Source organism: Megalobrama amblycephala, linkage group LG3 (assembly GCF_018812025.1).
Source record: "Megalobrama amblycephala isolate DHTTF-2021 linkage group LG3, ASM1881202v1, whole genome shotgun sequence".
Lineage (NCBI taxonomy): Eukaryota > Metazoa > Chordata > Actinopteri > Cypriniformes > Xenocyprididae > Megalobrama > Megalobrama amblycephala.
Genome location: NC_063046.1, coordinates 50,847,212 through 50,863,868, shown reverse-complemented (window position 1 = coordinate 50,863,868; position 16,657 = coordinate 50,847,212). Strand labels below are relative to the sequence as shown.

Below are 16,657 nucleotides of genomic sequence, written 5' to 3'. Positions count from 1 at the left end.
GAGTAAATAGTCACTTTTTTAGAACTATAAGTGTCTGTAATTAACACAACTTTTAGAGAATTTAATGCCTGGTTAATTTGAAATGCATATGATTTGTGAAACATTTTTAAGCTGAATTACTACATGCAAGAGGTCGAAATATAAATTGGTGAATTTACCTATATTCTTCTGGGCAAATGCTTACGCAAGTTTGAAACCAGCTTTGTATTTTCTGGTCAAACAAATAAACAAACAGAAAAACATGTTTCCAAAACTGCATTTCTATTCATCTGGAGTTGTTCTCAGATTTCTTTTTGTGGGTGTAATCTGTATATTTTCGTCTCATCCACATCCCACATTTTTGGTAGGCATGGATAACGAGGGAAAAACTATAAACAGAAACAGGCTGAAAAACAATACTTTCATTATGGTTTAATGTGCTGGGGCTCTGGGGCTTTACTCAACCTCCAGGAGAAAACTAAAGATTATTAGCTGGGTATTCCACAAGATCAGACTTAAACACTGTTTTGCTTTGCTATGGTTTGGACTCTTGCCATGCTTATGTGCACAATTGGTTCATGATTTGAAATATTGATAAGGTATTCACTTTCTCTGAAGAAGTGTCACGCTGAGGTTGAGGCCAAGATGAAATAGAGGCTGGATCTAATCGCAACAGTTGATTTTAATACACACTAAATCAAAATAACAGACTCTCAGGATGTCACAGTACAAAAATGCAGGAAACAGAAGAACCAAAAAACAGAAGAGATCAGACAAATTAAGGCACCCACACACTACCAGATAATCAGGCCGATTTTGGGTACAATTCTCCCATTCTGACAGTCCTTGGTGAAGTCTCAATTATCTTGATGATTCTACAGAAAATCTTATCAGAATTTCCTGTGGTGTGAGGTGTGATAAGAGTGGTTGAATCTGCTAGGACTGCACCGATCACAATTCGTAAAATATCCAACATGTTGAATATTTACGATCAGAAATCCTGTTTTGTGCAGGGAACCCTGAGGACAAATGCGAACACACTCTGTAGATTGTCATGTGGAACAAAACAAACCTCGCACTGTAATATGTAAAGTCCGTGTTCACACCGTCTCCATGACTTCATCCAAACCTTTTTATATTTTTCCCGCAAATGTTCTGTAAAAATCAGTCCGAGCGCTATTATCGCTATTTCTTCTTGCCTGTTGTCCTCCATGTTTGTATACTTTAAAGTCATATTTGACTACGAGATATTTTGGAAATGTTCTGTGTTCACAGCCGGGACTCAGATTTGAATGGAATATTTTAAGCTGGGCGCACACGCTGCAGCTTGCATTGTGTGAGAGGAATTATGAGCCGAGCCGAGATTGTTTACAAGTACCTCCCGACCATTTTCAAACATGTTTAAAAATTTGGGGAGTTGGCCTGATTTTGACCAGTATATAGGCTGTCTCCTATTGCCAAATCATACACAACCACGTCACATAGGCTAAATTTATGAATATTATTATAGCCCAGTGGCTGCAACTCTACAGCATGCACATACACTGACACACACGTTTGTTTTTGTGAATTGTGGGGAAATTCCATAAGCGTAATGTTTTTTTATACTGTACACCATATTTTCTATCCCCACACTACCCCTACCCCTAAACCTACCCATCACAGAAAACGGTGCACATTTTCACTTTCTCAAAAAAAAAAAAAAAAAAAAAATCTAATTCTGTATGATTTATAAGCCTTTTGAAAAATGGTGTAATGGGGTAATGTTCTCATAAGTCACCCTCTCCTTGTAATACCTATGTCATACCCATGTCATTATACACATTTGTGTCCTGATATGTCACAAACACACACACACACACACACACACACACACACACACACACACACACACACACACACACACACACACACACACACACTCTCTCTCTCTCTCTCTCTCTCTCTCTCTCTCTCTATAGTTGTTTTTGTTGAAAGGAATGGCTGTCATGTTTGTTGTCTCTCACATTTTGAAAATCTGATAAGATTTTAAACATATAGTGTGGGCCAACCTCAAAGGAACATGCCACTATTTTTGAAAATAGGCTAATTTTTCAACTCCCCTAGAGTTAAACAGTTGAGTTTTACCGTTTTCGAATCCATTCAGCTGATCTCCGGGTCTGGCAGTAACACTTTTAGCATAGCTTAGCATAGTTCATTGAATCTGATTAGACTGTTAGCACCTCGCTCAAAAATGACCAAAGAGTTTCGATATTTTTCCTATTTAAAACTTGACTCTTCTGTAGTTACATCGTGTACTAAGACTGATGGAAAATGAAAAGTTGTGCTTTTCTTGGCCGATATGGCTAGGAACTAAACTCTCATTCTGGCGTAATAATCAAGGAACTTTGCTGCCGTACCATGGGTGCAGCAGGCGCAGCGCCTGAAAAAAGGCTAACTTCCGTCAACATTAATCAACGTGACCACCTGCTTGCACAGGGAGCGTGCCTTGCAACCATGGAGACATTTGTGAGAGATGATTCAGAAGATATTTACTTTGGTGCAGATCCTGAACCATATCTATTTGAACTGGAATACACTGAAGGCTGCTTGCTGCTTTTCTAAGTCAATGTAGCATATTAAATAACATAATGGTGTAATAAACGTATTGGCTTGAAATGAATGGGGCTATAAAATGTGTGTAAATCAAGTCTTTGTTCATAATAGGCAGGAGGGGCAATATTATTAGTCTAAAACTGGAAAGTGACTAAGTTAAATAGGGCAGAGGACTGTGAATTTACAAGATTCAAACCGCTTCCTGAACTAGTCAGGCCAAGCGAGGCTTCGGACGTCATCAATGAGATGATTTCTCGACACGCTCCGAAGCCTCGGTACAGAACGTAACATCACTAGCATTTTGTACCATAGAAACTGTAGATAAACAATACCGACAATTCCACAAGTTTCTTTTAATCAAACTATTCACTACCTCACCAGAACTTTACAACAAAACTACTAACGTTATATACCGTATAAGCCAAATGGTCGAGCAAACCTAGCCCTCAGTGATTGCATTTCACAGGTAGCTAACGACAACAGCAGAGTTTTTTTTTTTAATCTGGTTGTTCAAGCTAACTAAAAATAATAATGTTACACTTACAGCCATGGGTGATGATACACTTGGTCCTGTCTGTACTCTGAAGATGGTTGGGATGGCCGTATCCTTTAGACACCATACCGTGGTACGGGTAACACTGTCCATGTTTTCCAAAGAGTCATCTGGTCCAAAATGCTTTGAGCAAACACGCCATTTGTTGATTAATTCTACCGGTGTTTTGAGATCTATTTTCAGAGCAGCCAGCTATTGATTCTTTCATTCCTTGTTTTTTGTTGGTTTTCTATGAAACATGATGGTAGAGTACACCTTCGACTTACTATCACAGCCCTTTACAACGCACATAACCATGGTTATTCGCATACAGGTAAATCCAGCCACTAGTACCCAATTTGCCGGCGGCATCTCTGCAACTACACAAACTTAGCCGGTCACGTTGGGAATGTTTTCAGGCACTGCATAATATCATTGTGCCTGCTGCATCCATGGTTCGGCAGCAAAGTTCCTTGATTATTATGCCAGAATGAGAGTATAGTTCCTAGCCATATCTGCCTAGAAAATCGCAACTTTTCATTTTCCGTCAGTCTTAGTACACAATGTAACTACAGAAGAGTCAAGTTTTAAATAGGAAAAACTCTTTGGTCATTTTTGAGCGAGGTGCTAATCAGATTCAATGATCTATGCTAAGCTATGCTAAAAGTGCTACCGCCAGACCCAGAGATCGGCTGAGTGGATTCAAAAACGGTAAAACGTTTCAAATGTTTAACTCTAGGGAAGTTTAAAAAGTAGCATATTTTCAAAAGTAGTGGCGTGTTCCTTTATCACTACAAACTTAGGGATATATATATATATATACACACACACAATGATAATGAATTAATATATATACAAGGATAATCATAGGGAAGAAAACAAGAAACATTTGTGGCACATTAATCAAACAATAAATAACCGTGGAAGAAACTAATGCAAACACGAAAACCAAGGAAACAGAAAGGGAAACATTAGGACAACAGAGTCCATGAAAAACTAAAATGACAAGAAGTTTATCATTTATAGACATGCATAAAAATTGTTTTTGGGCTGCTGTGTATGTCTATGTATGTATGCATGCATGTTTCAGTCTTCATACAATGTTGTGTGATTCATCCGAATTCTGTTTGTGGATCAACTGCATGTGTTTGTGTTTGACATTGTGTGCGTGGGTCGATAGTCCCCAGTTCACACTTTGACCTATTAGATCCAAGTTAAACAAAATACACAAACACACTAGACCTTTAAAGCTATATCAGTGGTATTTACACTAATATAATGATATTTATTATACCATACCCTCAAACCTAACCCTGACACAAACTTATTGTCATTGACATTATTAGATTTGAAGCTAAACATGATTTGTCCATTTTATAGGCTTTTCAAATAGTAAGGTCCACTTCAAATGTCAGCTTTGCATATGCTTCATGATATTTGTGAAGACGTATTTCAGTTTTCATTTTCAGTTAAAGGGTTAGTTCAGCCAAAAATAAGATTTCTGTCATTAATTACTCACCCTCATGTCGTTCCAAACCTGTAAGACCTTCATTCATCTTTGGAAAACAAATTAAGATATTTTTGATAAAATTTCTATTTTATTCCCCATAGAAAGCAACATAATTACCACATTCAAGGTCCAGAAAAGTAGTAAAGACATTGTTAAAACAGTCAACATGACTACAGTGGTTCAACCTTAATTAAGCTATAAGAATACTTTTTGTGCGCAAAAACAGAACAAAAATAACTACTATATTCAACAATTTCATCTCTCCCGTCAGTCACTTACGCAGTTGACGTAGTAAATACAGTGCAGCCCTTCCATGTGCTACATCAGAATGTCAACTCATTATTGGCTGGCTCCTGCTTCAGCATCACAGACATGTGGAATTGTGGAATTGTTGAATTAAGTTGTTATTTTTGTTTTTGCGCTCAAAAAGTATTCTCGACTCTTCATAACATTAAGGTTGAACCACTGTAGTCACATTGACTATTTTAACCTATGTGTGTCATATTCACCCTTGGTTTTTGTTTCAATTAACTAGGCCATAATCCAGTTGCGTTACAGACTGGCTATTTGTTCACCTTAACAAACATTAATTCCTTAGTTGACCTGGCACTACAACCCTCAACAGACTGCAACCGGTGTGGAGTAAGAACAGCTCTGTGCAAAAGAAAAGAACTCTGCTAATGCTTAATTAACACATACAGTAAATCGAGCATCAACATTCATTTTTAGATGAAGCTAAATGGGCACTATTTTAGCTATATACCAGAAAAATTGCAATTAGACAAGGTTGAACATTTATTCAAACCTGAGACTTGAAATAGTTCACCTTCACATTCTGTATAGATAGACAGATGATGTTACCCTATGCTACTGTTGACAAGATCTGGACAGGTGTTGTGGTATGTATGCTTGACAGCATGTGTTTTATGAGCTTTTTGACATTTTCATGCCAAGTCATTAGCGTACCTCGTGTCTTTCACAGAAATGTCAAAGCAGCTTCTTAACCACCATATGCTTTACATCCAACCAAGAACATAACATACATTTTTAAGTCTTTTCCCCTCTCTCAAAATCTCAAAAATAAAATTTGAAGTGGTTTATCAACTAAGCAGCTTAGCGATAAAATTTGCATATATTTCCTGTCAGCTAAAATAGCAGATCTCTATAGCCCCTGAAGTGATTTGCTAGATATTTCCTTAGGTAGTTTTGAGAACAAATTAGTATTTGTGCTTGATGCTCTTCGTATAGCCATTTAATACATTTAATCTAATTCTTTGTGATTTTTTTTTTTAACTTTAAAGCAAGTGTGAAAGACTTTAATTGGTTGAATTAAGCAAAGATTGATTTGGATTATTAGAAACTGTGTCTCATTGACAATCAATACGTCTACATCATAATGGATTCAAATGAATCAAAGCAAATTGCTTGATATTGGTGCAAGCGCTAAGTGGGCAAACTTCTTTCATGAACAAACATTTCAAAAGGAGGAAGATCAGCGAATTAATTATGCAGCTGTGATTGTCAAAGATAAAAGTGAGATTGGTGTTTCAAGTTTGTATAATGAATTCCATTCCACTTCAGGGTTTATTCATCAGTTAGTGCTGATAACGGCTTTCTCTCTCTTTCTCTGCCCCTGTTAGTGTGGATTTGGTTCACGCACAGCTGCGAGTGTGTGAGGGCCGCAGTCTTCCTGAGTTGGGTCTCGAACAGGACAAGATCCAGATCAATGGCTGTGCCATTCAGTGCCGGGTCACTACAGAAGACCCCTCCCGTGGTTTTCAACCAGACACAGGTCGCATAGAGGTATGCCTGCTAAATGACATGCAATTATGCAAATTACAATAACATCACTCCAATTAATAATGCGAGCCATGATAGATTGTGAAGTAGGCCTAACAGGAGACAAGCAACAAGAAACTGGAAACAAATCTCTGATATTAGTCCATTCAATAATCTTTATTCATAATAAAATAAATGTATTTTCTTCCTCTAGATTTGCTAGTTTTATACCCACTTTTATTTTTGGGGAGCTGTTTTATAACAGTTTTTGTCCAGAAACCAAGCTACACTCTGGCCATTAAAGAGGCCACGTTCATTTATCTGGATGTCTGTCTGCTCTGCATTCATACTCACTAAAACACACACTTTTTGAGAGGCGTTATTTTTGATGAGTCATCAAGCAGGGAGCATTGATTGAAAGTGATTTTCAGGGAATGCTCTTATTGACTTGAAAGAAGGGACAACTAGTCCTCTGCACTGCTCAATTTGACGCACTGTTTTGTTCCAGTGGCAACATTTTAATATTACTAAGAAAACCATCACAGAACAGAAAAAGCCTCTGTGCTGGATACTGCTAGAAACTGCACTTAGCTCTCTTCATATGTATGTAGAAATCTGTCTTTGTATGATGCCTTTTCATAGACTGAAAAACCCCTCAGTATGTTGGAACAGAAAACATGAGTAATTGGTCTACATTACTTAATAATGATTCAGGGAATTTTTATTTCACTGAAATGCTTTTCAGACTAATCCCTCTAATTTAGTTACATTTGTAATAATAGTTATTTTTTAAAGGGGTGGTTAAGTGTTTTTTTTCTAGGCTTGATTGTGTTCTTGGGGCACAGTTTAACATCTCTTAATGCTTCGTTTTTTTTTCTCGAAAACACTGTATTTTTCATATATTTTACATTTATTCTACACCTCTGTTTCCACTGTCATATGAACGGCTCATTTGACTTCCTGCTTCTATGAAGCCACTCCCTCCGAAATACACAGTGTGTTTAGATTGGTTAGCAGGTTGGTAGCTAGAACAGTGTATCGTGATTCGCTGAAGCGTCCGGAAATGACACGCCCTTTACCATCCGTTGCTTCAGTCAAAATGTAAATAATGCCGTCTATATTGCTGTATCAAATTGAGCCCGAATTAGACCCAGATGAAGAGGGTCAATCGCAATCGCAGCTTTTAAAGGACATTTATGAATGGTTTCATTTTGTATTTGTGTCAAAGTGTTTAGATATGCTGTTACTGCTGTTTCTTAGCTTTCAATATACAGTTTTATCCTGATTAAAGCTTTACTGTAGCCGAATACATGACTGAGTAGTCACATTTTTGTAAAGGTAGCATTTAATTTATAGCATGAACAGCTGTTTGTCTATGAACATAGAAGTTTGTTGGTGTTTGTAGAATTTAGCTAACTGGCTAGTGAAGCAAAAACGAGTTGCTCTTTGTATATGTCCAAAAATAGCAACAGGACTATAGGTTTAAAAGACATGTACAAACAATAAAATGTACTTAAAGTTTGAAGCCAATAAACAGCAGCTTCTGCTTTTAAAGTGGAAACTGCTCCATCTTTCAATAATAGCCTTTGTGCATTCAGTAATAGCCATCCAGCATTGAATTCATGTAGATTCTGGAAGCTGTCTTCAGCACCGCATCCAGTGTAGAAAATATCACAGATTATAATGGGTTCTATTATCTTTTGACGCGCCGTGCTGTGCTGCGCGGCGCCGCTCGTGTCGGGTGTACACAACTCTTCCGCTTCCACATGCTGCACCACATGGCCTCGCCCATTTTGTTGCGTGTTCCTGGGGGTATGTTTTGCAGGGTTTATGATGTCACCAACCCGTTGTAGTCCAAAACCGGTCGTGTTTGTAGTCATTTAAAGGTGCCCTAGATTATGTTTTTAAAAGATGTAATATAAGTCTAAGGTGTCCCCTGAATTTGTCTGTGAAGTTTCAGCTCAAAATACCCCATAGATTTTTTTTATTAATTTTTTTAACTGCCTATTTTGGGGCATCATTATAAACACGCCGATTTTATGCTGCGGCCCCTTAAAATCCCCATTTAACAGTACATTAGCAACATGCTAACGAAACATTTAGAAAGACAGTTTAAAAATATCACTAAAAATATCATGTTATCATGGATCATGGCAGTTATTATTGCTCCATCTGCCATTTTTCGCTATTGTTCTTGCTTGCTTACCTAGTCTGATGATTTGGTTGTGCACATCCAGACGTTAATACTGGCTGCCCTTGTCTAATGCCTTTTATAATGTTGGAAACGTGGGCTGGCATATGCAAATATTGGGGGCGTACACCCCGACTGTTACGTAACAGTCGGTGTTATGTTGAGATTCGCCTGTTCTTCGGAGGTCTTTTAAACAAATATGATTTATATAAGAAGGAGGAAACAATGGAGTTTGAGACTCACTGTATGTCATTTCCATGTACTGAACTCTTGTTATTTAACTATGCCAAGATAAATTCAATTTTTCATTCGAGGGCACCTTTAACTTTAAAAGACAATATCTCCGTTTGCATTGAACTTTCAGCGCTGTAACTTTGCAGATACTGTTTATGCTCAAGCAGCAACATTATACACTAACTAAAGTTAAAAAAGTGAAATCGCATTTAACCACCCCTTTAAAAAAAGCATACTTTTGACTCCTAAAAATGCCATTTAGACCTTCAGAGTACAGTATTTGAAATCTTGCAAGACATGATGACTGAAATCTTTCTTTTCATTCTTCAGTCTAGCTACTAAAAGCCAACCAAAGCATGTTCCTATGCATTTTATTTTGACTTTTTCATAAAAAATTCAGTGAAATCCATTTTGTTGTCAGAGCATATAGCATTTTATTTTATTCTTTTCTTTTTTTTAAATGGGTTCATGTGCTAACGTGTCAGTGTTTTTACTGAGTACACTGCTTGCAACCATGGTTCCCTGAGAACAGGGAACGAGACACTGCGTTTGACACGCTTTGGGGAACGCCTTCTCGTGAACCGGTGTCTGAAAACAAGTATCAAATCACGACAATCCTATTGGCCGGCAACAGCCTATGACGTCATCATTGCGCAACCTGGAAGTATATAAGGAGCGCCTAGAGAAGCAGTCAGTATCTTATCGTCTGAAGGGACTGTTCAGCAGGCAGCACCGATGCATGGCAGGTAACGCAGTGTCTCGTTCCCTGTTCTCAGGGAACCATGGTTACATACATAACCTGAGACGTTCCCTATCGAAAGGGAACTCAACGCTGCGTTTGACACGCTTTGGGGAATGATATACCAACACCGCCATGCTTGAGGGGAGTGCATGCCAACAAATGGCAGACAAACGTCAGAACTGGCATTGTCAAACAGAAATGCCAGAACCACTTCCCCTACGGGTCATACATAGGCTGTCAGTGACAGCATTCCCTAGGGCCAACAGTCCAAGCTATAAGCCTCAAAGAGGCCTTCCATAATAGGCCTACCAAGGCCGCTCAAAGGCTTCTGGTACCAAACTTTCTTGAAGAAAGGAGGCCCCTCTAAGGGAATGTAGCCAGGGGGCCCGAAGGAACCCTAGCCAGTCACTTGTCAGGGGAACAAAGTCAACCCTGAATGCCACAAGGGAGGCCGACCTGGTCCCAATAAAGCAACCTAGTCTTGGCCAACAACCTGTCTGATCACAGAGTCTCAAATCACATTCTTCAGAGAAGATATCCAGGAAGAGTGACTGCAAAGAGGCAGTAACCAACTCAGACCAGAGCGTAGAGACGGGCATCCTGGAGAGCAGGACTCAGCTTAGCGGTTTTTACCCTTACCAATGAGGGGAGTAACACTCTGCTCAATCCTTGGATCTACTCAGCGCTTGATTATTTGCACTGAGGAGGCTGTGCACTCTAAAGGAACCCAACAAGGGGAGTACGTTAACCAGCCTGGGGGCTGATCCTCAATAGGGAAGCCTCAGAGAGGCCTTCAACCACTGACCAGCTTAGGGAGCTAAGTACTATGCAGGACAACCCTCAAATGAGGGGAGTACAGAGCTCAACCTAACAGTTAAACCGTACTGTAGGCACTAAATCATGGAGGCCCTGAAAGGGGCCTGCAACATGACGGGGGTTGCTTGCTTGCTGATAAGCAGTCAGAATGAAACCGAGTTTAACTACCAGATAAGACTGTAGAGTGCCCACATATTACAGTCTACCTCAACACATTCCAACAAGCAGTGTACTCAGTAAAAAACTCTTTTTACTCTTTAAGCAAGAGGAGTACAACTTACGCCATTGTGCTCTAGAGGAGGTCCAAACAGGACCTGCGACTTCAGAAAGACACGGGTGTCAACTAGTGGCAGTGTCAATGCTCTAAGGGAGCCAAATCTGAGAACCAAACTATCCAGTGAGGTTGACTAGTTTAGCTCAACCTGAGCACACATTCCAACAGGCAATGTACTCAGTAAAAACACTTTTTACTCTTTAAGCAAGAGGAGTACAAACTTGCGCCATCATGCTCTGAAGGAGGTCCAAACAGGACCTGCGACGTCAGAATAACACGGGCGTCAGGCCAGTGGCAGTCTAAACTCTAAGGGAGCCAAATCTTAGAAACCGACTATCCAGTGAGGTTAACTAGTTTAACTCAACCTGAGCTAATTTTATCCACACATTCCAGCAAGCAGTGTACTCAGTAAAAACACTTTGTACTCTTTAAGCAAGAGGAGTACAAACTTACGCCATCATGTTCTGAAGGAGGCCCAAACAGGGCCTGCGACTCCAGAAAGACACGTGGCGTCAGCTAGTGGCAGTGTCTAAGCTCTAAGGGAGCCAAATCTGAGAACCAAACCATCCAGTGAGGTTAACTAGTTTAGCTCAACCTGAGCTCAATTTTACCCACACGTTCCACCAGGCAATGTACTCATTAAAAAACACTTTTTACTCTTTAAGCAAGAGGAGTACAAACTTACGCCATCATGCTCTGAGGGAGGTCCAAACAGGACCTGCGACTTCAGAATGACATGGGCGTCAACCTGTGGCAGTGCTAGTTTCCAAGTGAGCAAACTCTAACTAAAACATCTACCAACAAGCCTTGTAATACAACAAGCTATTGTGCTCTGAAGGAGGCCCAAACGGAGCCATCTACTTCAAACAGAGTGTCAGCTTGTGGCAGTGTTCAAGCTCTAAGGGAGCCATATATGAAAACCAAACTATGTAGTGAGGTTAACTTTATTAAACTCAACCTGAGCTTATACATTTCAACAGGCAATATAATCAGTAAAAACAATTTTTACCCTTTCAGCAAGGGGAGTACAAACTATGTCACCATACTCTTAAGGAGGCCAATGTCATGGCTTACTACTCCAGAGCACACGGGTACTAGCCTGTGGCAGTATTAGAGTTTACTGAGCTCACAAAGTGTAGGGCAGGAATCAGAACTAAAGTAATAAAGTACAATAACCTTGAATAACAAGGGAGTACTATTAATCCAACCCTGAAAAATACAGGGTGGGTACTTCACATCAGAAATTCTCACCAAAAACAGATACAATCTGTACTGAACCCTAGGGAACAGGAGCTTTCATAAAAAGCTACAACCATATCACTCAAGCTTGAACATAGTTCAGGGGAAAAACTGAAGTCAAAGTACCACTAGATAGTTCTGGGGGAGCAGGGCCACATCAACAAAGTTTCTATTCACATAGTTAAAGGGGCCTACACCGCCAGGGAGACTTAGCAATAGTCTGCTACCTAAGCTGCTATCTATTTTGCACCTACACCAAAGGGACAATGGGCCTTGGCCTGACAACTCTGGTAAGAGGAGGCCAGAACTAGGAAAAACTACACTCACATAACAGGGGTAGTATAAATGCTTCTAGCAGACCGCCTAAACCCTAGTTCTAGCCTAGGTCAGCTATAGCTGTGGGCCTATAAGGCCAACACTTAAGCATAGATACTGCCTGGGGCTAAGAAACAATAGCCTTTACCAACAACTCTTAACTGAGAGGAGGCAAACTCTGCGAATACTATATTTCTACAATAAAGCTCAGAGGAGCAAAGCTCAACCCAAGCACACATTGTCGGGCGGCCTGTAAGGCCAATGCTAAACATAGATCTATCTGAAGTTAGTGAAAGCTAATCTCAAAACTCTAGCATTTACCAGAGGAGAAAGCTAATTTACCAAAAGGTGGCTAACAGTGCAGCTTAGTTAAAGCCCACATCGAATACATATGAACAGTAGCTTCATTGTCTTTAGTGAATTCTGCAAAGAATGAAGCCAACACATCCAAAAAAGGGGACAAACAAAGTACTACCCTTAATAATATATTGTTCCAGCCAACGTAAAGGAACTTCAGGGCCCTTAATCCGCATCCTACAGGAAACCGTAGGTTTAAAATATAAAGAGGCCTACCAAGCCAATTTCAGCAGGTCTTACTGATATGCTTACTAACATACATTGTGTGTAAAGCAACACCTGCCTGACCTGCTGCCGTGTATAGAGCGTTGGAGCCTGCCTATATCACAAGATAGTTGCAACCATCTTGTCAGTAGGAGGCATCGACACGTACCCATACTCACTCCATCAACACCAGCGAATTAACCTGCTGATGTTGATGAACGCGAGCTGAATACAGGTTCTTCCATGCCTTCTCGATCTCAGTATGAAGATCAAGAAGGAATGGAAAGCTTACGGTGGCTGAAGGATTATGGCAAAAAGGAACCGTTCGACGAACAATCCGCGAGCAGTTTCTTTCTTAACCCGCTCCAATGGCAGCTTCAGTCTGCCAGAGGCACGTTCCATAATCCCACACAGCTGTATATACGCGGGGGCAGGGAGGCTTTAAGGATTCCCCTGCTCTCTTGTTTGGCTTAGAACAAGAAGAGTAATTGCTGCTGAATCTAATGAAGTCAAAGACAACACATCATCATAATCCCGCAGCAGTCTCCCATCAGCCGTCGAAGGTCGTGGGGAATTTCACCCCTTCCAACTCTTCAACAAGCTCCAGCTGATAACTCCATGATCTACTCTCTACTCTGCCTCAGCAAGAGTAAGACCCGAACCATTAGGTGCAGCTGCCGGTCCTTCTCTTCTCTCGAGGAGAAGACCAGAAGAGAGTAGAGCATTTTACAAGTAAAACACACTCACAATAAAAACAGACAGATCCACAAGAACTGCCTGCACATGCTCTTTTGTTCTCATAAAAGACAACGTTTTAAGTTATGCGTGTGATCAGATGTCAACACTATGGGACACAGATGCACATACTTCCTGAAACGTTTGTCAGACATAATTAGTCTTACCTTAACACCAGTTTGACAATGCTTGCTTTCAAGCATTGCTTTCATGCTTGCTTTTTCGTCTTCGTTTTTGAAGATGAAAAAGATACTGACTGCTTCTCTAGGCGCTCCTTATATACTTTCGGTCGCGCAATGATGACATCAATAGGATTGTCGTGATTTGATACTTGTTTTCAGACACCGGTTCACGAGGAGGCGTTCCCCAAAGTGTGTCAAGTGCAGTGTTGAGTTCCCTTTCGAAAGGGAAGTTTTATTCAGTCTATATCTAAGACTAGGGAAGAAATATATAGATTTTTACATTTTAATACACAAGCACAATTACATGTGGAATTACATGTAAGTTTTTAACTTTTACTCAGTTCTGTTCTGGGTACCTTTTGATTCTTCTTTGGCAATGATTTTCTCATAGTACCTATAAGTATTATTTCTCAGTCTGTATTTGTATTACAATAAAACATAACCATTTGTTTATGCTTGGAATAAATTGTTTTTCAGATCAATTAGAAGTTGGGAATGGGATTGTGTAAAATCGTGAGCTGCCTCTCATACTAGGTTAATATATCCATTATCCACTTATTCTATGAATATTGGCAGGCCAATGCAGACATATTTTTAGACGTTATTCAAAATGTTTAAACATCTTCTAGAATTTTTTTTTGAAATTGCATTGTGACTTCCTGAGTCAGAATCGAATCGTGACACACCTAAAAATTACTTATAAAGATTAGAAGTTAGACCAGAACCCCTTTGGAAACGCAGAAACAGTCTCTTGCGCTCTTACTCAACTGTTTCTCATTACTTCTTACATCTTCCCTGCCAGAAATCGTCCCTTTATCTTTTGTTTCTGTCTTTAGCCTGGTGTAATAACAGATACCCAAGTCTCATGGGGTGCTTGAGTTTGCCTGTCACAACCACTAAACTCTGATTTTTTTTTTCTCTTTTTCTTTTTTTCTTCAGTTCCATTGTGTATGAATGCCAAAAAAAAAGTTTTTACTGAAGACATGCATTAGTGAAAAATTTGTGATGAAAAGGTGTGGACAGTTATTTTGGCCGTTGACCTTACTGCATATGCTTTTGAAGGAGTTTGTATTTCAGACTCAAAAATTATGGGAGGAGAGTATTTAAATAAATCATGCAACTTGACTGAACTGACACCTGCACATTTTCAGGGCTCACAACAGCATTCTCGACAAACCCGCGCTAAATGAACGGAATTGCACTGGACAACAATTTGTCTGCCACGTCATATACTGTGAGAGCCACAGTAAACTTTATAATCATCACGGGTTTAGTTTACTCAAGAAGATGGAGAAATGATTTGAGTTTATCCGCAAATCCGAAGCTGCAGTGGGTGCGAGCTGCGAGGCTGAAACGTACTCTCTGCACTCGGTTACATTTAATGTCCTATTTAAGTCGTCTTTCCACCGCAGGAACTTTCCCCAGGAATTAGGGACTTTGGGGTGCTACTCGGTGTGTTTTCACCGCAGGGATCAGGGTCTAAATGAAGTTCCGGGTAAAAATGTCCCCCTCAGAAAGTACCTGCTTGCGAGGTAGTATTTTTTAACGTTCAGGAACTTTCAGGGGTGGGACTTGGGCGCTGAACATGCTGATTGGTTGAGTTCACGCAGCATTTTGGTTGGTTGACTCCACACAGCATTTTATTTCAACCACCATTTTTAAATGTCTGTTGCGGTGCATGCACTAAGAGTTGTATGCTATTCAAACGAGTTTAAAAAATACAACCGATGGACTGACGACGAGGTTCAATCTTTATTAAGCTTATATGCGGAGGATGAAATCCAGTGGGAACTAGAAAGTCGTGCACAGTCCTACGTCACTGGACTAATTTCTCTAATCTTCATGGTACTTTAGACCGCGATGGTAATGCAGGCAGCAACAGGTCTGACCACATTGTCAGTAGATAGAACTTTCCACTCCCATCAGCGCTTTTATGCGATAATTTGCCCTGTTTAGTTAATCTGGCCCTAAGTATCTAACCAGCAAAAACTGATGTGTGTCAGTGAGTTAGATGTGTGAAATGCATTTGTTTATCCTAATTTGATTTATTCCCATTTCCTCTCACTAAATAAAATAATAAAATAAAATACAATTTCATGGGTTTCACCATCACAACCCTCTTTTTTGCATGGCAAAAAGTACCTTGGACCTTCTGCCCTGCATCTCATCAAAAAAAAAGAAAAAAAAAAGCAGGGTTTGAAAGATTGAATATTTCTGAGATGTATGGCCCAGAGAAACTGATGGGTGAATCAATTGGCCCATACAGCCAGATGGCCCATATGGCCAAATGGCCAATAGAGTTAGAATATCTAAAGGGTGTATTGCAGAATCTCCAGTGGGAGATTCTAACATCGTATCTATTGTTGGTAGCAGGTATAAAGTTCTGTTCCACTGTTCCAAATACAGCAAAATCTAACAGGTTGAAAATGTGGGGATGAGTGCAAGATGACAGAATTCATTAGGGGTGTAACGGTACATGTATTCGTCCCAAACCGTCATGGTACAGATGTCACACACTCCAATCCAGAAGGGAGTGCGCACTCTAATGCAACACTGTTTGCTAACCGCCAGAACATTAGAAAGAGCAGAAGAAGAAGAGACGCACAAGAGCTTGCTAGTAGCCTATAAGCAGAGTTTCAATTTTTGTAATGTGCTCCACAATCTTTACAGAAAGAAAACTGTGTGACGGCAGAGAGCAGCATTCTGTTTGTTGTGTACACAAATAAAAGTAGACCCTTACAATTTTGAATGATGTCTTAGTATTATCTGTATAACCTAACCTGTATAAACTAATCTTTGTACAAGTTTTATTTTTCATTCTATTTGTTTTGTACTTTTATAACATAAGAGATGCTTTTTTTTTTTTTTTTTAGTTTTATAGCTCATTGTGACCAAATAACTTTTGTTTTTTATCAGCCCTACAAAAAATATATAACCTATGCAAGAGTACAGGTTTTCTGCTTAGTGCCTAAT

At 39.7% G+C, this 16,657-nt stretch overlaps 1 protein-coding gene across 3 annotated transcripts in view; it reads left to right on the top strand.

Moving 5' to 3' along the window:
* pcxb (pyruvate carboxylase b) overlaps positions 1 to 16,657 on the top strand; it is a 256,057-nt gene that overhangs the window by 69,444 nt on the left and 169,956 nt on the right. For all 3 annotated transcript variants that reach the window (XM_048185986.1, XM_048185985.1, XM_048185987.1), the window contains one exon: positions 6,257 to 6,419. In XM_048185986.1, the coding sequence (XP_048041943.1) occupies positions 6,257 to 6,419 (163 nt within the window). The remainder of the gene's footprint in view (positions 1 to 6,256; positions 6,420 to 16,657) is intronic.